The 18709-nt window shown below is 46.9% G+C and overlaps 1 protein-coding gene across 3 annotated transcripts; it reads right to left on the reverse strand.

Moving 5' to 3' along the window:
- Positions 1 to 1835: 1835 nt before the first annotated feature.
- TBC1D24 (TBC1 domain family member 24) lies at positions 1836 to 17287 on the reverse strand. Of its 3 annotated transcripts, XM_015877399.2 has the most exons (10): positions 17191 to 17253; positions 14698 to 14748; positions 11978 to 12197; positions 9864 to 10886; positions 8826 to 8843; positions 5612 to 5770; positions 5374 to 5437; positions 4595 to 4690; positions 3924 to 4158; positions 1836 to 3010 (listed from the first exon to the last, which is right to left on the reverse strand). In XM_015877399.2, the coding sequence occupies exons 4-10, from the start codon at positions 10820 to 10822 to the stop codon at positions 2856 to 2858; spliced, it is 1686 nt and encodes a 561-aa protein (XP_015732885.1). In that variant the 5' UTR covers positions 10823 to 10886; positions 11978 to 12197; positions 14698 to 14748; positions 17191 to 17253; the 3' UTR covers positions 1836 to 2855. The 3 variants fall into 3 exon arrangements, with proteins under 3 accessions (XP_015732885.1, XP_015732884.1, XP_015732886.1); XM_015877398.2 differs by lacking the exon at positions 14698 to 14748 and having other exon boundaries at positions 17191 to 17287; XM_015877400.2 differs by lacking the exons at positions 8826 to 8843; positions 14698 to 14748 and having other exon boundaries at positions 17191 to 17287.
- Between the last annotated feature and the right edge of the window lie 1422 nt (positions 17288 to 18709).

Below are 18709 nucleotides of genomic sequence, written 5' to 3' on the forward strand. Positions count from 1 at the left end.
GGTCCTGAGCCTCCCATCTGCCCCACAGCTGTGCCCCAGGTGTTGGCTGCAGCAGCTGAGCTCCGGTCCCCACTCACTGCAGCATCATCATGGTGACAGTGACTGCATGGGCAGCGTGGTCAGCTCACTCCCCATCAAAAACGTGGATGTATTTCAAAGAAGAAAGAGCAAAAACTTCAGAGCACACACACAGACAGCAGCTGATTGATATGTAAGTCCCACTCCTCCCATGGCAAAACACAGCTTTCTTATTGGCATTCATGTTCAACTCCTCAGAGAGCAGCACTGCCTGCCCCTCCGATCTGCCTTCAGTTATCCCAACACAGAAGTTGAAGTTTTTCCCCCTTTCCTGCCTTAAACACCCTCCATGAGAACACAGATCATGCCCAAGTGCAGGGATGGCAGCTTGTGAACCTAGTGGGGAAACCTGTGCAGCCTGTTCCTGTGGCCTGGAAGCAACTTTGATGCCTCTTATAAATACATGCAAGTTGCCAGCGTCAGGAGTTTTTCTTCTTTTCTGCCTTCAAGAGAGCATTACAAAACAAAACCAGCTCCTCAGGAAAGCAAATTGCTCCTGGAGAACCGTGGCCGCCAATGCTCAGCCTTCAGCTCTGCATCTTCACATCAAGCAGCTCCTGCAGGGACAGCCACGCTCCTGCTGACACTGAAACCAGCAGGACTGCAAGCAGGCAGGAGGGCACATGGAGGGCACATGGAGGCAGCTGTAACAGAATCCAAAGCACTTTTCAGCTGGGGCACTTCAGATAGCTCAGACCTTCTGGGAAGGCACCCACTGTACCCATTTTCTCCAAGGGCTGTTTGTTTGCAGCCTATCTCGAGGGTTTTGCACGTGAACACATCAACTGTTGGCCCAACGACTCGGACTGCTGATAGACACTTGGTCAGCAACAACCATTATCTGCAGGGACAAAAAACGCCTCTCTGCTACTGCAAAGAAAGTCACTTCACAGTCCAGCTCCTCAAGGACACCTCACAACTGTAATATCTGCACAAGGAAACATAATATCTACACTGGAAAACAAACCATTTTTACTGGACCTAAGGAATGTGTGACGATAACAGAGCTCTGTACAATGTATCTTGCCAGACTATTGCAGCTTATTTAGGCTATTGGAAGACAACACCAGCATTGCAGGATGACTGCAAGAGGAGAATGCTACAATAGACTAAAATCACTGCTGCAGGTGGATATGGACACAGTTAAGAAATCCCAGCTCTGTTTAAGAGATCCTGCTAAATGTGGTATGTTTTCCAGCTGATTTGCCACAGGAAGATGATGGGATGCTGCCAAGTGCAAAATGACACTGCCAGCTTTGGAAAAAAGGCAGGAGCCAGCATTCATCAAAACCAGGTCTGACTGTAAGGCTCCCCCCCATTAACATCCACAACTGAACAATACCAACCCTTCCAGTTCAGTCGAGCTTCCAGTAAACCTACAGCAGCTGTATGAGAAAGAACATAATTGGAAAATACATGTGGGGCACAAGGTGACATCTTGGATTTGCAGACACAATCAGGTATTCCAAGGAGTTATTCAGAAAACAAACACATTCAGAATGGCACCTTAAAAAGCAACTCACATTTTTGACAAGTTTGCTGACCCTCTTTGCATGAAGCAAAGACACATGGTGTTTTCTTTGCTGTCAAGCTGTACAAGCCAGCACTATTAACCTGTCTGACTTGTGACCTCTGAATGTTAACGTGACCCTGTCCAGCCCAACTGATATTCTATCACTGTAAATTTTTAGTGTTACCCTCCATGGGCTTCAGTTGTAAGCAGTAATCTTGTTTTCCCCGCTGCAATAGACGTTGGATTAAACAGCCAAAAAAACCACCAGCACTTTATTCCCTCCTTGTGATATGGAACAAAAGTCACCTAGAGTTCTCCTGGGAAACTCATTACTCCCAGAGTAATGCTGCACAGAAGATCCCCCTCCTACATACCTCCATTTACTTGAGGAGGGTGCACAAAGCTCCTGAACCCCAGTGCTTAATTCCCTAAACATTCAGTGATATCCGCACAGTTAATCATACTTTTAATGTTTCATTTCAGCTTCCACAAAAGACAAAGAAATGTATCTAAGCACTGTTCCATAATCTTGTGCTTCCAGCTGTCTGAAACTTGAGTCAGTCTGAAGCTATTATACTGATATGAAATAGGAATGTAAACAAAATCAAGCCTCTGAGATATCACTGCCCAGTCTGGACACCCTCCTCTCAGAGATGCAACTGGAATGTATCAAGGACTCGGGTACGAGCAGGAGGGGAACAAGCAATCACAGTTCCTTCATAGTTGACTCCCAGAACGATACTGATGGTACACCAGTGGCACTCACGATTTGTCTGCACAATATCTGTTCACATTGGGGCAGTGGTTTAAGAACTACTGCCCTATGTCAAATCTGAGGTCTCCAGTGTTGTTGTAAATGGACATTTGATATTTCTGGCTTGGGCCAGATGCTCTACAGTACAACTCAGGCAGCTCAGCACCTCTGAGGAACTGTGGTGAACTGCAAAACTGTCCCCTGATACGGACTTATATACATTTAGGATTGTTTGAAATAACATTGTTTTCACTTTTACCTAATATCAACACCTGAAGCCAGCCACACTGGGTCTCTAGAGGTACCAATCTAAGGAGCTAAGAGGGTACATCACTTTCACCTGTCTTAAATAAGAGTAAACAACTAAGCCCTGCATCCAAGTGCACTGCTTAGTAATTACTAAGGAACACTGAGTCCAGTGGGAATTACGTTCTAACTTGGCTCCTGCATTACGATTTGCCTTGGGAATCCTACGACGACTGAAAGTTTAGCTGAATAACGATAGTCCTGTCAGCCATTCACGGTGTCCCTGAAGCCCCACACCTCCAAGACAGAGATCTGGAAGCTTTCGGAACACAGCGGTTGATTGTTGAAAGTGTTGCAGTGGCTGGTCCTTCCGTGGTTCAGGTCTGCATCGAGGTACAGAGCCTGGCCATCACCACCTCCTGGGAAGAGAAAATCCCGAGTTTAAAGCTGTCTTTGCATGTTTTAGGATGAGAAACTGTTATACAAGCTGATTTCAACACCAGAAGCCCTAAATCAGGCATGTCCAACAGGCGAGAGTTGAACAAAAACCAGACAGATGGGCACTGCTTTGTTCAGACAAATAAGTCACTAGGCATGATTTGCAAGGAAATCATGTCAGTTTTCAAAGATTACAGTTTGAAAAGACATTATATGCAAAAACATGCTGCCAAATTCAATGGATATCAAGGAACGCTTCATGAGGCCAGAATAGCAGAAATGAACACAAGTCTTATCTCAGCATCTTTTTAAAGTGAAAACTCAGACAGACTCTGCCCAACTCATGGCTGATCACTGCATGTGCTGCTAAGTGGAAAATCATCAGGCATCTGATGGTGCTGATAAAATCACTGGGCTGGCTGCACTCCTAACGTGTGTCAAGTCCAGCTTTCTGGCACAAGGACAACTACAGTTCTATATCTGCCACCATTTAAATGACAACTTCACTAAGCAGGCTTTCACCAAAGTCAGTATCATCACAGATCTAATACAGCTCCGAAGAATGAATGTGCTTCACGTTCTACCCTATGAACGAAGTCCTCAGTGCAAACTAAGTTCCTCTTCAAGAACCACTTCTCACCACTATGCAGGATGAAGGTATTGCTGTGCTTAAAGCTACGAGTTACTATCAAAAATCTTACTTAAAATGCACATTCCCAAGGAAAGCTCTTGTTGAGTAATACCAGGCTTTGCCAACTCTTCTCTCTAAATAATAACACAAATAGTACTACTAATACTGAAATGCATATATGGTAATTAAATGGGACTCTCTCATCTAATAGGAGTGACAGGAGCTGGTGTGGAATGGACCCTCAGATTCTCACACTGACTTACCTATAATGATGCATTCACTGCTGCCAGCCATGAACATGGAAGCTGTTTTGGATGGTAAGTTGAAGTGCCGAGCTGATAAGAAGGGAGAAAGGCGATCTGATGGGTCTGAGGGGGTGCCTCTAAAGGACAAGGTGTTGGAAGCTGGCGAGGCATGATTTTCTGGCTCAGAACCACTTGCAGCCAATTCTGGGTGCTTTATGATCACCCACTCGTAGCGTTCCACTTCTGGTTGCAGCTGTGCAGGTGAGGAGAAAAACAGAACTTTCTGTCAGCAAATAATAACAGTGCAGAGAGCTCTGCAGGGAAAACAACACCCGAACCCCTCGAGATTCCACCCACACCACTGGGGTGAAGATCGGACCAAACTGCTGCTAAGGTTGGATATTGTCTTTTCTTCATATCTTTGCTTTTTAAGTGACTGAAAAAACAGCACAGTGGTTCCCAAGTTACTGTAACAAAACTTGTAAGAAAGAACTCTGAGCACCGGGCAAAAAAGGCTCAGCACAAAACTGAAAAGTAACATTTCCTCCATCCAATCCAAAGTGCTCGGCAGGCTTCAGGAACTAGAAGTACATTAATCCAGCCTCCTCCATTGGAAGGGAAGCGTGAGTTATTCCCACCAGCACAGCACATGCCTCACTGCAGGGCAGGAACAAGGAAACCATACTCACCCTGAACACAAAGCACTCCCCCGTCCCAAAGAAACTCAGCTTGTTCCCACCTCGCCTGCGCTCGCTCCAGTCCGTGGACAGAAAAGCACCGCAGACCTGGAGTGAACAGCAAAGTCAGGATGCCATGGAAGCTCCATGGAAGAGCAAAGTGTGTCTCAACAATTGAGAGCAACGCTGCAGAGTCCAGAACTGAAGCGTCGATTTTCAAAAGCTCTGCATCAGTGGATTAAGGCAGCACAAGTACTTATAGCTAAAGATAGATTTAAACTGCTTTAATCTGCTGGGGAGCACCTTGCAAATACCAAGCGTTTCATAAATTATTTTACATCTCTGAGGCCTTAAAGGAGAAACGCTGCAAGCGTTGACATTACTTCCTCTTTTTAGCATCCAAAGTCACAGTATAAGCAGTTCTGGCTGACCATTCTGTGCTAGCACACAGTAGCCTTGAGCTACTGTGAACCACAAGTTTATACATTTCCACAGCATCTCCCGATTCTGTAACTAAGATTCTGTCCAAGAGCTCAGTGTGTGGCTACAGTCCATCACCCCCCATTACTTAAGAAGAACAGCAGGCCAAAATCTAGTTTACAAGACTTACCAAAGAACATATAGTCCCATAATCAACAAGCAGAATAAATTAAAGCATGCAATTATTAAAAAACAAAGAGAAAAACAACACTGGAGCCACTCCAGCTTGTTCAGAACTGCTGCATGTAAGGTTGTATTGCAACACAACTGCTCAGAACCCACCTTCTTCAGTCGCCTTTTACCTCACTCACCTCTTTTGCTGTGGTCTTAATGAGAAGAAGAGTAGGTTCATGTCCCTCACTGTGAGAATAGAACCTGAAGTGCAAAGCACACAAAAATAAGCTCTCAACAACCAACACCGACTGCAGCACATTTGCACCTTCACTTCAGGCACCGCCCCCTCCTTCAGCTGATGGCATGGCAAAAAAAATCATCTGAGGCTACAGGAGCTTTTTTGCCCTAAAGAAGGGCAGGGGAAGCTGCCATTACCTGCTCAGACTACAGCCGTGCTCCAAGGTGGTGAAGAGCAAGAGGGGCTGGCACAGAGCAAAGCGCTCTGGGATCCACGACCAGATATCTCGCATCTCTTTCACACTGACAATTTCAGACTTGAAGTTCTCTGCGTGGACGGCCAAGTGCACATTCTGCCTGAGAAACACAGCACAAAACATTGAGACACAATGAATGAACCCAAGCAGCAGACCAGTTACTGGATGGCAACAAGGGCTGAACACCTAAAGACCTAAAGGCAGATATGTCAGTACCCAAAGCTCCGACCCACGGGATTAGAAGGCCGCGATTTAGTGAAGAATATAAAATACAGCAGTTTAACAAGGTCTTTGGGAAGAAGTGACCCATCCTTACTGGAACACCTGAAGCAACACCTCTGCATGGCAGCTGTGGCCTGCATCTGTATATACGGAGGGCATAACAGTGAGGCAGCTGGCTTGACCCTGACACTGAACAGAGCAACCTGAATGTGCTGTGTGAGCTGGTCTTACCAGTGCTGGTACTTAAGTGCAAAGAACAACAGACCTGTAGAAACAGACAGAAAATATAAGAGAAAGAGCATCTTTTCCCCTCTGCGGTGCTGCCTGTATTATGGAATGGGAAAAACCCTCGGAAATCTTAGAGGAATCAGCACCATTATGCTAAGCAATGCTAATCCAAGCCAAATATTTGAAGCTTTTGCAAAGTCTCTCCAACTGGAAGCACTTTCTTATGAATGACTTCACTTAATTAAGACTCACCCTGGTGAGTCTGCAGTATTCACCTTAAAACTTCACTTAATTAAGAAGTGAAGAAGTTCCCAGCCCTACGGATGCAGACAAAATCTGAGCAGGTGAAGTGAAGGAACCCCAGGGACTCACCCTGCAAATCACCCCCATCCCCAAAGGGGACCTGACATGGCTATGAAAACTGACTCGTGGCTTTCAAAAAGTAATAAAAGTAGCAATAAGAGCAGAACATCTCAACCAGCCTTCGGTTCTCAGCTTCAATAAACACACAGACTTGGAGCCTGGGGATTAAACGAGCATTATTGAATTCATGAGTGATGTTAAAGACTTTTAAAATGCAAATGTGACAGCCAAGAACATGGGATAAGTGACAGATGGACTCGCACAAGATATTACGTTACCGAGCAGCAATTAGTTGCACCAAGGTTTGTGCAGTTTGCTGTGCATGCAGTTCAGCTCGTGGAAGAATTGCAAGAATATTCCAATTCAGGGTCTCATGCATTTTTGGGGGATAGTTTTGCATTTCCTTCCTCCCAGATTCATGGAACACCATTCAGTGAGTGAAACCTGGGTCACAGCTCGGCTGCAGGGTTCTGTATGAAATGACTTATTTCCCCATCATAAATCACAGCCATAGGTGCCTAAGACTGGAAATGTAATCCAGTGTTGAAACCAGCCCCCTTGACATCAGTCCTCTCCAAAACAAATTCTGCACTGCTCCATAAATCTGATGGCTTTCAGAAAACTGCCACTAGGGTTACAAGTACCCGACCTTCATTCCTCCTCTCCTTATTGGCAACATTTCTGTTAACCTTAGAAAATATTATTAACACTGAAAACCATCTGCTTCAGCTGGGCAGCTGCGTTTCAAGCAGTACATGAGTGAAAATGAACAGCACACAAAATGAGAGGTTCCACTTCGTGCCAGATGCTGACAATGAAGCTTAGCTGCCATTGCTACCACAGCCCTTTCAAAGTCATCCAGTGGAAAACAAAGCCGAGCACACTGGATTTGGACTGGCAAAGCATGGAGATGAGCCCTGAAACTACCATCAGAACTGAACAAGTTAACTGAGCCCTCACCCTTAGTGCTCATAGCAGTCTGTTTCTTATTGGGATGCTGGGAAGACATCTGTTCTGAAGACAACTGTTCTAAATCCAAGTACCACCAGATACTACCGAATTAGAAAGCAGCACAATTTAAGTGTGTAAAGGCCTGGTGGAGGTGATACATTTCCTTTCAGTCATTAACTGTCAGCTGCAGGTGTTGAAGGTTGAAACATAAGCCAGCATTGCAGGCTGGCTGCTGGCACTGCTCTCATCCACACCGGCCCCTTCAGCCCTGAACTCCCCACTTCCCAGCACAGATTGATTTCTGCTTTTTGCTGCCTTCAGAATCTTGTAACGGTGGTACAATAACAAGTGGAATTCACAGGTCTGCTTGGCTGGAATTAAAAGCACTCTGACTGATCGGACACAAAATCCTCCACACGCCGTATATGAAATGAAACACGCTTTGATGAATTTGCCCTCAAGGTGCTCTTTCAGACATGAAAACACATGGAAATTAGTCCCACTTTGATTTTATAAGTTAGTACAAATATTAGCATGTATCTCTCACTGAAGTTAACCCAGGGCACCTGCAACAAGGCCCAACATTGTCCCAGTGGCGTTCATTTGGAGCCGTACATCTGTGGGACTCAATGCTCACAGGACAGTCCCTTCTTTGCAAGTTCTCTGCTTATCGGGTCTTACAATCACTGGTTTTTGTTCTGGGAGAAATGCTTTTTGGATCAAGACTTGATGAATGCCTTAATTACCCAACAGTGCTGCATGGCTGAGTAGCTCTGACCTTCTTGACACAGAAGAATTTCCACTTAGAAATAAGTATAAAGTGGTATAAAACGAGACGAGTTTCTTTCAGGAGTGTGCCAAGTTGGGTTCAGTCCAACAGCCCTTCAATCAGTTGCAGAAAGCTTGCAAAGAAAAAATAAATCAAGCATGCCTTGCATAAATTTGCACCAGCACACGCTGGGTCTGAACATGGGCAATACCTGACAGTATAAAAAGCAACAGGGACGACAAAAAGAAAACCCCACAACAAAAACCCACAGCCCCCAAACCAAACCAACCAACCATGTACCAGTTTTTCTTCCAGCACTGGGATGACTTTGGTTTGAATGTTAACACCAAGCTTTTCCATCCTGGGCCATAAAGATGTGCGCTGCCACATGCAAACCACCATGCTGAGCAGCTGCATCCACAACCCCCCAGTCTCACGACTTTGCAGGTGCTTTGAACCAACTTTGTAAGAGCGTATGCAGTTGTTACGCAGCAATCTGATGCTGTAATTGCTGCCTTGCTTTTCTTGCCCCAGCATTAGCAATAGTGACAGCTCTGGAGTAAAAGCCAGGCAAGGATAGAAGAAGCGAGCAGAGCGCAGAGATCCAAGTGTTGGAACCTACCTTCTTGGAGATGTAACACTGCAGACAGGAGGGGTGCAGTGGGGATGGGATTGACAGAAGGAGAATGGATGAGGAGGAAGACAAAAAAAGACAGAAAAAGATCAGTGATTTTCTACAGCCTTGACAAAGTGAACGTAAGGAGCCTAGAAAGAAACAAAAGTACAGTTTGATTTGAATCACCAAGTAAGAGGAAATACAAAGACAAGCTCTGTTAACACATTTTCTACATTCTCCCTTCTGTTTTTTCCCCTTTTCGCTACCCGCTCAGTTGTTGGATTGGAAAATAATCCCTCATCTGTTTGCAGAGGCCAAGTGCGTATCTGGACAAGAAAGCTGACGTCCTATTGAGCACTGGAGGAAAGCTCACTTCTCCATAAACCACATCAACCCACAGCAGGATCCAAAGTGAGCCCAGCTCACAGCGCTGCCAAGCCGAGGGATGGTGGGAAGCTCTGATATGTTTACAAAAGTAGCTGAGAGAGGATACAAGGTTTTCATCAGTAACATGGTTACCAACTAAATCAGTTTTGCTTGGAATGTACCTCTGTTACGAGCAAGAATAGCCCTACATCACCTTTCAAGGCCAAGCTGGATGGGGCCCTGAGCAGCCTGATCTCGTGGATGTCAACCCAGGGTAGGGGAGTGGACATAGATAATCTTCAAGGTCCCTTCCAACTTAAGCCCAGCCTTCATTGCAATGGGAGCTCTTGCTTAACTTTCATCCTGTTGCTGAACGACATACTAATATTCTCAGAAAGGATACGACAGCTCTTCTGAATTTCAGCACATGAAGGAAATCTCTAAAAAAATAACCATAAATACACCACACTTCCAGCTAGAACCCCAGCAAGACTTAATTTGGTGCTGCTGACTTTTTCTAATCAAGTGCACAGAGAGAAAGTCAGCAGAGAAAGTGCACCAGTAGAGCTCTCCTTCCCCATCAGTCAACCCAGGGCAGGCTGACCACGCATCAGTGAGGAATCCTCAGGATCTCATGTTTGAGGAGCTCACTCGAACTGCCTGTGGAGAGCCCCCTACCTTTTCTGTTTGACTGTGATGCCCTTCTGCTGTAAGGCTTTCTCATTGGCCATCTGCAGCAGCTGGATCTCCTTCCGTGAGAAAAGGCGGATGGCAAAGGCTTTTTCCAGGAGCCTCTCTGGGGACACCGACTTAGCAATGTCTCTCACAAAAGCCCGAATATCCCGCTGCACGCTGTCAGACTCCATGGGCTGCCCAGCTCTGACTTTGTGAAAGAACTTCAGAATAGCCAACGCGACACGATAGAGAACTTTGTAACCCTCCACCAGAAACACATCAAAGACCCGAGCAATGTAAACCATGGGCAGCTCTCCAAAGAGCCACCTCTGCCAGTCAGAGTACACCTCCAACACGTCCTCAGACACGGCCACCATCAGCTTGTGTGCTGCCTGGCAGTACTTGTTCACCAGGTCCCCAAAAGTCATGCAGGAGGACTCAAAAGCCAGGAACGTCTGATCGATGAGACGCTTGGATGGGTCGTTGCAAGCAAGGATGCGACAAACCTGTTCGAAGCACTCTGCCTCATCCTTGCTGTAGTGGAGGAGCAAAGCTATCACAGAAGGCAGAGCAGGGCAAAACGATATGTCTGGGAACTGATTTGCAATACACAGTATAATCTTCCTAACGGCCCCGATGCCTTCTGCATTCAAGCAGTACGTGGGGACAAGGCTGTCGTCCACAAACTCTGGCAGTGGAAGGGAACTACTGTTACGTTTTCCAACTATCTTCACCACAATGTCCCGATAAACATTTGCATCTGGGGTCACTGTGCGACACGGGATGTTGTTAATCAGCTTGTGGTACACCTTGGCTCTCAGGGAATGGTTCTTGGCCCAGTAGCCCTGCCGGGCCAGCTGCTTCAGCTCCTGGAACTCTGTGCAGGTCAGCTCCTTTATATCCTGGCTCTGGACAGTAACATCCATTTTGTCCCAGTCCACAAAGCGGTTGTATTCATCCATGACTCCAAGGGAAGAACAGGAGAAAAACTATGAGAAGTGATCATTAAATGACTTGTGGCTTTTTCTGAAAAAAATAATTAAAAACATGTTTGAATAAGAGACGATGTCCTGTTTTCTTTAGGAACACAAGAATACATTTGACTCGCTCTTCTCTTTTAAAAATCATTTTTGTTATTTTTAAGCTAAACTTCACTTCCATTCTCATTAAGTGCTTGTCAATAACTCACTGATGGATTCTAAGCACACCTGCACATGAAGTGAGTTCCCTAATGGCAGACCCGAGCAGAGGCATGGGCTTTTACAGTAACTTCTCACTGAAGAGAACAGATGCATTCAACTCAGAAATACACACTGCAAAGTTTATTCCATTTGCAGTCTCTATTCCTAAGTTGCTGGGGAAGTAAACACCACTTATACTAACAGTAAGCAGTTTCACGAGCAGCTTAAACTGTTCCAATACTCTGCAGCTCGTGAAAAGAGATGCTGAACTCGTGCTAGACACAACCATGTAACTCGCAGCTGCTTCTCCACATTTGCAACTGGTTCTCATGCAGCCACACGATCACCAAGATTGGTTTGTTGATCTGGTCCTCTTTTCCTTTCCATTGGATACGCAAGGTGTGCAGCCAGCTCAACATCAGTGTGCCAGTGCAGAGATGACCGCAAGGCAGAACCATCCTTGTAATAGCAATACAGGCTCACGTCAGCTTAGAACAGATTAAGGAAACCACCTCTTAAACCTCCTGAGCACTGCACTGGACACATGGTTCTGATCTTATACAAATGTCGATGAGCAAATCACCCTCTAGAGGGCCTGCTACCACCGTTAGAGAACGTGAAACATGAACGGGAGCAGAAAGATCAGGCACCAGCTCCTAGTTCCTCAGACCACACAATGACATGATCTACTAGTTGACTCCTGCTTTGAAGTATACCTGGGACCCCAAAAACAGGGTGACTGCACCCAGTAATACCCACATTTGAATTATGTTTAATTAAGTTAGTCAGAAGGCTGCCAGCCGCACACAGGAGCCTCTCACAGACAGCTGAGGGGTGGCTCTTGTTCTTGGAAATATTTCTCAGGTTACCCCCAAAGGATCTGTTTTAATAAAAAATCTACATCACAAAATGTAAGAGCAATAGAGAAGCGCTCACCATTTCTGTGTGTTGTACTCTTATTTAAAGTTAATTCTTGAAGAGGTAACGTGTAGTCCTTGATTCACTTCTGCAAGCAGGGCGTATTACAGTGTTTGGAAGCACTGTCTGTCCATGAGCATGTCTACAGGGCACTCAGAGGCAGTGATGGTAGGACATCAGTCTGATGCAGAGTCCATGTCAGCTCTGAGAGAGTTCAGGCTTTTCCATCACTCTTCACCTGGGAATCGCAAGGGAAATTAATTATCTTTAATTGAATTTATCTTTCATTTTACATAACATCCTTGTGGAGAAAAGAAATTAAATGACAATTGGCAGTGAATAAAGCACAGAAGGTTGAACCACACAGTTCATGGTCACTTCAGTGTAGAAACACTTGCAATCCCATACTTGATGGAATCTCCATTGCAACTGCCATCATCCCTTGGGAGCCATTTGTACTTCTATTAGAAAGAGCTGAGCAAAACCTCTATGAGTCAATGCATGAGGCAGTCAGCGTGACACCTGGGCTGTTCTTTTTCCTCCTTTCTATCACTCAAAGTCAAAGGCATGTTTAGAGGTTGCAACAAACAAACACTTTCCCCTCTGGAAGTTTCTTCCCATTCCAGAATCTACTGAATGTGATGAGCTCCTCAGGAAGCTCACTGAGGTCAGTGGCACAGGGTCAGAAACGAGACTAACAGAAGTTCTGATCAGAGCTTTCATTCTCACACACACTTTGGCTGGGATAAACCTGCTGGCTGTTCCTGTACGTCCGTCAGCTCGTGTTTTTCAAAGACCTGAATTAAAAGAAGGCAGCAAAGCAAACAGGCTTTGTCAAGGTCACTAAAGCAGCTCTTAACCGCTAGCAAAGCCAACAGAATTAGTGTGCTCCAGTGTAATGGTGCATAGCTCCTGACCCTGTGCCAACAGCTACAAGCCAGCAGGACTCCAAATGGGAGCATTTACTTGCCTGAGAAGAGACTGAAACTTTAGAGGAATTCTAGCCAACCTTTGTGGTGCCCTTCTCCCACTCCTTCCCTTCTCCCACTCCTTCCCTTCTCCCACTCCTTCCCAACCTTCATTTACCCTCCACTCCACTTAGCTGTCACACACAGAGTAGGGGATTAGACAGTTCAGAATGAAATATAGGCATAAATACACAGACAAGGCACTGAGATTGATACCTCTGCAACACAACAAATGTCTCTGCCCCTTGCTGAAATAACTTTAGAGAAGCCAGCAACATGTTGCAGTGAGTGTCCTCTAAGGTGACCCCTGGGTAACAGAAGGGCTCAGTGCTGAGCTGCAGAGAATTGGGACACTGTGAAGAACCTCGGAGGAGATTCAAAATATTAACAAAAAAACTGGCACAGCCTGAAAGCTGAACGTGCCTCTTTATGGGAAAGACCCCATTCTCCCTTCTAATCAGACTGTCTTCTCCAAGACAGGAACCAGCACAGAAAAGAGCAAACTTTGCTATCAGTAGCTGCCACACAATTTTGATGTTGCTGAATCTATGAACCCCTAATGGAGCTACCAGCTCCAACAGCAAGAGGGAAACAGAAGAAGTGAAAATACACCCAAAATGGCTGCAGCACAGACAAAAGATTTTCCAAGTTCAGATCAGAGCAGTGAAGCAGAGAAATAAAGATCATCACTCAAAACCGAACACTGGCCATGGAACTGGAGCTGGCCTAATTTCAAGTCAGTGACTGCACTGTCAGGAAACATTTGGCTTCCCAGCCCAGCCACATTTTCATTCCATTCCCCTCTTTCTTCCTGTTGTTATGTGGGCTACTTTCAGAAGATGTCTGAAAAGTGCAGTTGTATAAAATGTTGAGCAATGAAGTGTGGCAATCAGGGACCAGTTAGAAACACATCATTCAGTATAGAAAAGGTTTGAACTGGCAGTGGATGACCTTTAAGGTCCCTCCCAAGCCATCCTGTGATCCTATGATCCCATTCTAAGCATGCACTGCTACACTGCTCTTAACAAAGACCACTTTCCCAGCACCTTTTGCTACGTGTAGAAACGCGCAATAAACATTTCTGCATGCTTTCTACAGCGTGCTCTGCCATCCCTGGGCAACACTGAATCACACCTGAGGTTTTCACTTCATACACCAAAGAACAAAGCAGTACATTAAGCTGGTAAAGCTGCTGAGGAAAAGTGACTAGCACACTCTTAAGTCTTTCCTACCCAATACTTGGGTGCGTCTTTTGGTTCCCCGAGTCCAGGCCTACAGCAGTGTACCTTGACATCTCTGCTACACGGGTCTGGAAGCAAGACTGGATGTCACAGTGCTATCCTTCCTTCCCCCAGCACCTCCCATCTGGTTGTATTTACAGCTTCAGTGATTTCCCATTCCACAGATTAGCTAGGAAGATATCAGACAAAACTAAACACACCACTTAGCAACAAAACAAGCCGAACACAACCAGCTAATTGCACGCACAGCAAAGCAATTTGCACCATGCCGATGCACTTTGGAGCAACGATCCTTTTCAGCAGAGGATGTGAGTTTGATGGATTGCTTTGATGAGTTAAATGCAGTTCGATCTCTTCGTGCATCGCCCCAGGCACCGTGTACAGCATGAGCTGGGCTCCAGCTTCAGGAGCACAGCCCTGGCCAATGTCTATCAGTAACAAAACCCCACTGGTTTCTCATACTCTTTGGGGTTCAAATAGTCTTTGTCCCAAATGAACCCCAATAAGCAAGGATCTTACTACCCCTCACCTTAGAGCTTGTCCTTGTATTGATCTTACAACTTCCACCCATCTGCTGGATCTGTTGGTATGGAAACAGAAGTTAAAACTGGACCAGTGATGCAGTGGGCAGCATCCACATGCATTAAGTGCCTCAGTGGCCTCTGTAACCTTTAAAAGGCATCTGCCCAAACCTCTGCATGGCTCCCAGCCTTCACAGAACAGAGAACAAGGGGACAGATACCCTAACAATTCAGAAGAGCAGCTAATTAACCACATTATCCAGTCTCTCAGACCACAAGCAGGATTACTGTTGGTGCACCTTTGTAATAAATGCCTTTAGCCAACATTCTCTTTGTAGTTTATTGCTGGTTCTCTCCAGTGCTGCCCCATGTTTTGATCCATGAAACTACAGGAATGGCACTAATTCTGTGTGAAATGGGCAGCTTTGAGAAAGGAGCCACATTCTGGACAAGTCACTTCTTCCTTATGTTGTTTCCTCCTGAACACATTCTAACAAGGCAATCCAGAACCAGTGCAGCCACATGCAAGATGCACCTATTGCCAGCATACACACCAAGCACAACTCAACACGCTCACTAATACACCCAGCCTATGGACTTCCTTCCCTCAACAACTCGTGGTGCTTTGCAACACATTAGAGAGCTCAGGAAGCCGTCTTCAAACTCAGAAAGTTTAAGCAAGAGGAGAATAAATGAGATAAGGTGAAGCCTAAGTGCAGGTGCAACACAGATAACAGCACATTCGTGTATTAGTTCAGAGAACTCCAAACAGCTGAGTCCACAGCTGGATGCCTTCAGCTCATAATTCCAGCCACCCACACAAGTCAATCATTAATACAGCTCAATTAGCTCTATTTTTATATCGGACAGGTCGTGTGACTGCCTGGTCAAGTACAAGGGGACGCAGCGGCCAAAGGCCAGCAATACCTACATAAACCCTCCTGCAAACCACCATTCTAAATGACACAGCACACAAAGCTGAATATTTGCATTGGATTTCTAAGAGAAACTTCAGTCCTCAGCCACAATTTGAGGCTTTATAGAAATGGAAAATGGCCACTTTTCTTCCAGACAATGAACACAGCTTAATTCAAGTTCTACCACATCTACTTCTGAGCAGGCATTCACAGCAAAACACGAGCAGCTTTAGCAGCTCCTCCAACCTAACAGAGCAGGATGCATTCTGAAGAGCCACAAGAACAGCAAGGACTGAATCTATGGTCTGTAATTTGTTTGTCACCAGCAGCTTCGTCACTGAAGCAAAAGCACCCGTGATCTAAACAAACGCCAGGGCAGTGTTATCAGATTGCAGTAACCTTGTTCTTGGAGACACTGAGAGACATAAGCAGCGTGGACTGGTTCGCTTTACCTGCTTGCTTGTCCTGAATTTATGGGCTCGTTAATTTAGTGCAGCCATAGCTTTCACCAGTTTACAATCCAAATAACAGCACTGATGGAGAGGGGGGCTGTGCCAGGGCTTCAAGTTTACAGCATGAAGAAAAACCCAACCAAGGGAAGTAATCAAAGGCTGCAACAGAAAGAGAGGGCCGGGATGTGCAGAGGTGCTTAAAGATGTGCAAGGTTCATGGGCAGCCAGTTACAAACATTTACTTGGCAGCATTTAATTATTAACAGTGAGAAAGAGAAGCAGAAAGCGCTCTGCCTCGCCTTCAAACCTGAGCTGCACAAACACCTGCAAATTTTCAAATATTAATGAAAGAAAAGCCATTGGGCAGCAGGATTCCTGCCTGCTGTGCAACAAAACCCACAGCCATTTCACTAATGATCAATGATGTAAGCACCACACATTGCTCGGGAGCAACAAGGAGCTGACACAGCGCCCTGCCCCAGCGCTCAGACACCGCTGAGCAGCGCTGCTTCTGCAAAGCAACCATCTACACGGGATGCCTGGCGGCCACTGCGAGAAGCAGAGTGTTCCAGCAGGGAATCCCTTTTCCTGCTAATATCTGCATCATTTCTGTGCTCGGAGCATCCCGCACACTGCAGCCATCAGCTCGGCCTGCAGTTAAGCCACAGTTGCTTTTAGACGCCGCAGTTGCAGCAGGACCCGGCCACAAACGCTGCCGGTTTCGGGTCACGGTCCCCATCGCCGCGTTGTTCCAGCCCAACCCACCGCCACCCCCGAACCGAGGAGCTGCATCCCCGCCTGGGTGAGCGGCTCCGGGATGGACACGGACACCGACACCAGCGGGCAGCAGAGCCGTGTTGCTGAGACAGCTCCGAGCATCCAGCTTATGGCCGGGCTCAGAGCAGCACAACCGCGCTACGGCCGGACCATGAAGGCGGCGCTGTACAGCGAGAACTACGGAGCCCGGGGGGCGACCCCGCACCGGGACCCCGCGAGGCGCCCTACGAGCCCCAGCCCGGCCCCGGGCCCGTGTCTCAGCCCCACGCAGTGGGTCGGGTTTAGAGCTGCCCGGCAGGACAGCGGGACCGGCAGGACCCCCCGCCCTTATCACCGCCCTTATCACCGCCCTTACCTCCCCTATCGCCGCCGCTCCCGGCAGCGCCGCACGGACGGACCCGCACCCACCCGATCACAGCCACGGGGGCGCCGCGCGCATGCGCACGAGTTGCCCAAGCATCGGGCCGGGAGTGCGCATGCGGGTCCGGGAAACGGGTGGGCTGGGTGGGGGGGATGGATGGGGGGTGTGAGGTGCGATGGGTGTTCGGTGTGATGGGTGTTCATTGCTGTGGCTGTTGGGTGTGACGGTTGTGGTGTGATGGCTGTTGGATGTGATGGTTGTTGGGTGCCATGGCTGTTGTGTACAGTGGTTGTTGTTGGGTGCGATGTTTGCTGGCTGTGATAACTATTGGATGCAATGGCTGTTGGATGTGATGGTTGTTGGATGTGATGGTTGTTGTGTACAGTAGTTGTTGGGTGTGATATTTGCTGGTCGGGATAACTATTGGATGCAATGGCTGTTTGGTGCAACAACTTGTGTGTGATGGTTGTTGTGTGATGGTTGTTGTGATGGTTGTGGGGTGTGATGGTTGTGGGGTGTGATGGTTGTGGGGTGTGATGGTTGTGGTGTGATGGTTGTTGTCTGATGGTTGTTGTGTGATGGTTGTTGAGTGACGGTTGTTGTGTGATGGTTGTTGTGTGATGGTTGTTGTTGATGGGTTTTGTGTGGCTTGTGTGTGTTTGTATGTGAGTGGTTGTTGTGTGATGGTTGTTGTGTGACGGTTGTTGTGTGATGGTTGTTGAGTGACGGTTGTTGTGTGATGGTTGTTGTGTGATGGTTGTTGTGTATAGTGCTTGTTATTGGCTGTGATGTTTGCTGGCCATATTGGATGCAATGACTGTTGGGTGCAACAACTGTTGTGTTTGTGGTGGTTGTTTGGTTGATGGCTGTTGGGTGTGATGGCTGCTGTGTATAATATCTGCTTTATGGACACTTATAGGTTTGAGTTGTTTGGTGCTCAGTGTCCATGTGATTGTTTTCTTGCAAAGCCTGCAATCAGGCTGGAAATCAGCTCTTTTCGCAGAGCGGTGGCTTTGCACTGTTTGTTTGCCCTGGCTTGGTGGCAGTGTGCTGCTCACTGCTGCTCTGAGGTTATTGGTGCAGGACGCTGAAGTGGCCAATAAAGCTGTAATCTTTTATATGCGCCATAATGTACACAGCGTGGTGGTGCGGGCCATTGCCAAACAGATAAGGAATCCTTTCCCAGAAGGTTTATAGTCTGGCAGAAACCGCAAAGGCTGCGAGGAAACAAGGAGCGATAACAGAATGGGAAGCATTGGGGAGCTGAGCTGCTGGCAGCTCGGGTATAAGCAGGGCATGGGGGGCTTCTCTCATTCCTCTGTGCTTCCCCCATCAGCCAGCTTTGTTCCCATGGCAGGGAGCAGCAATGTGGCAGAGCTGTGTGGTGTGTCACACTCAGTGCTCCTGCTGCTGCAACAGAGCTCTGTGCGCCCTTTGCTGGATACCAGTGAGGTCCTGTTTGCTTTCTGGAAGCTCTGAAGCTGTCATGGAGCAGCCTGCCCACCCCAGGATC

This window comes from Coturnix japonica, chromosome 14, assembly GCF_001577835.2.
Source record: "Coturnix japonica isolate 7356 chromosome 14, Coturnix japonica 2.1, whole genome shotgun sequence".
Lineage (NCBI taxonomy): Eukaryota > Metazoa > Chordata > Aves > Galliformes > Phasianidae > Coturnix > Coturnix japonica.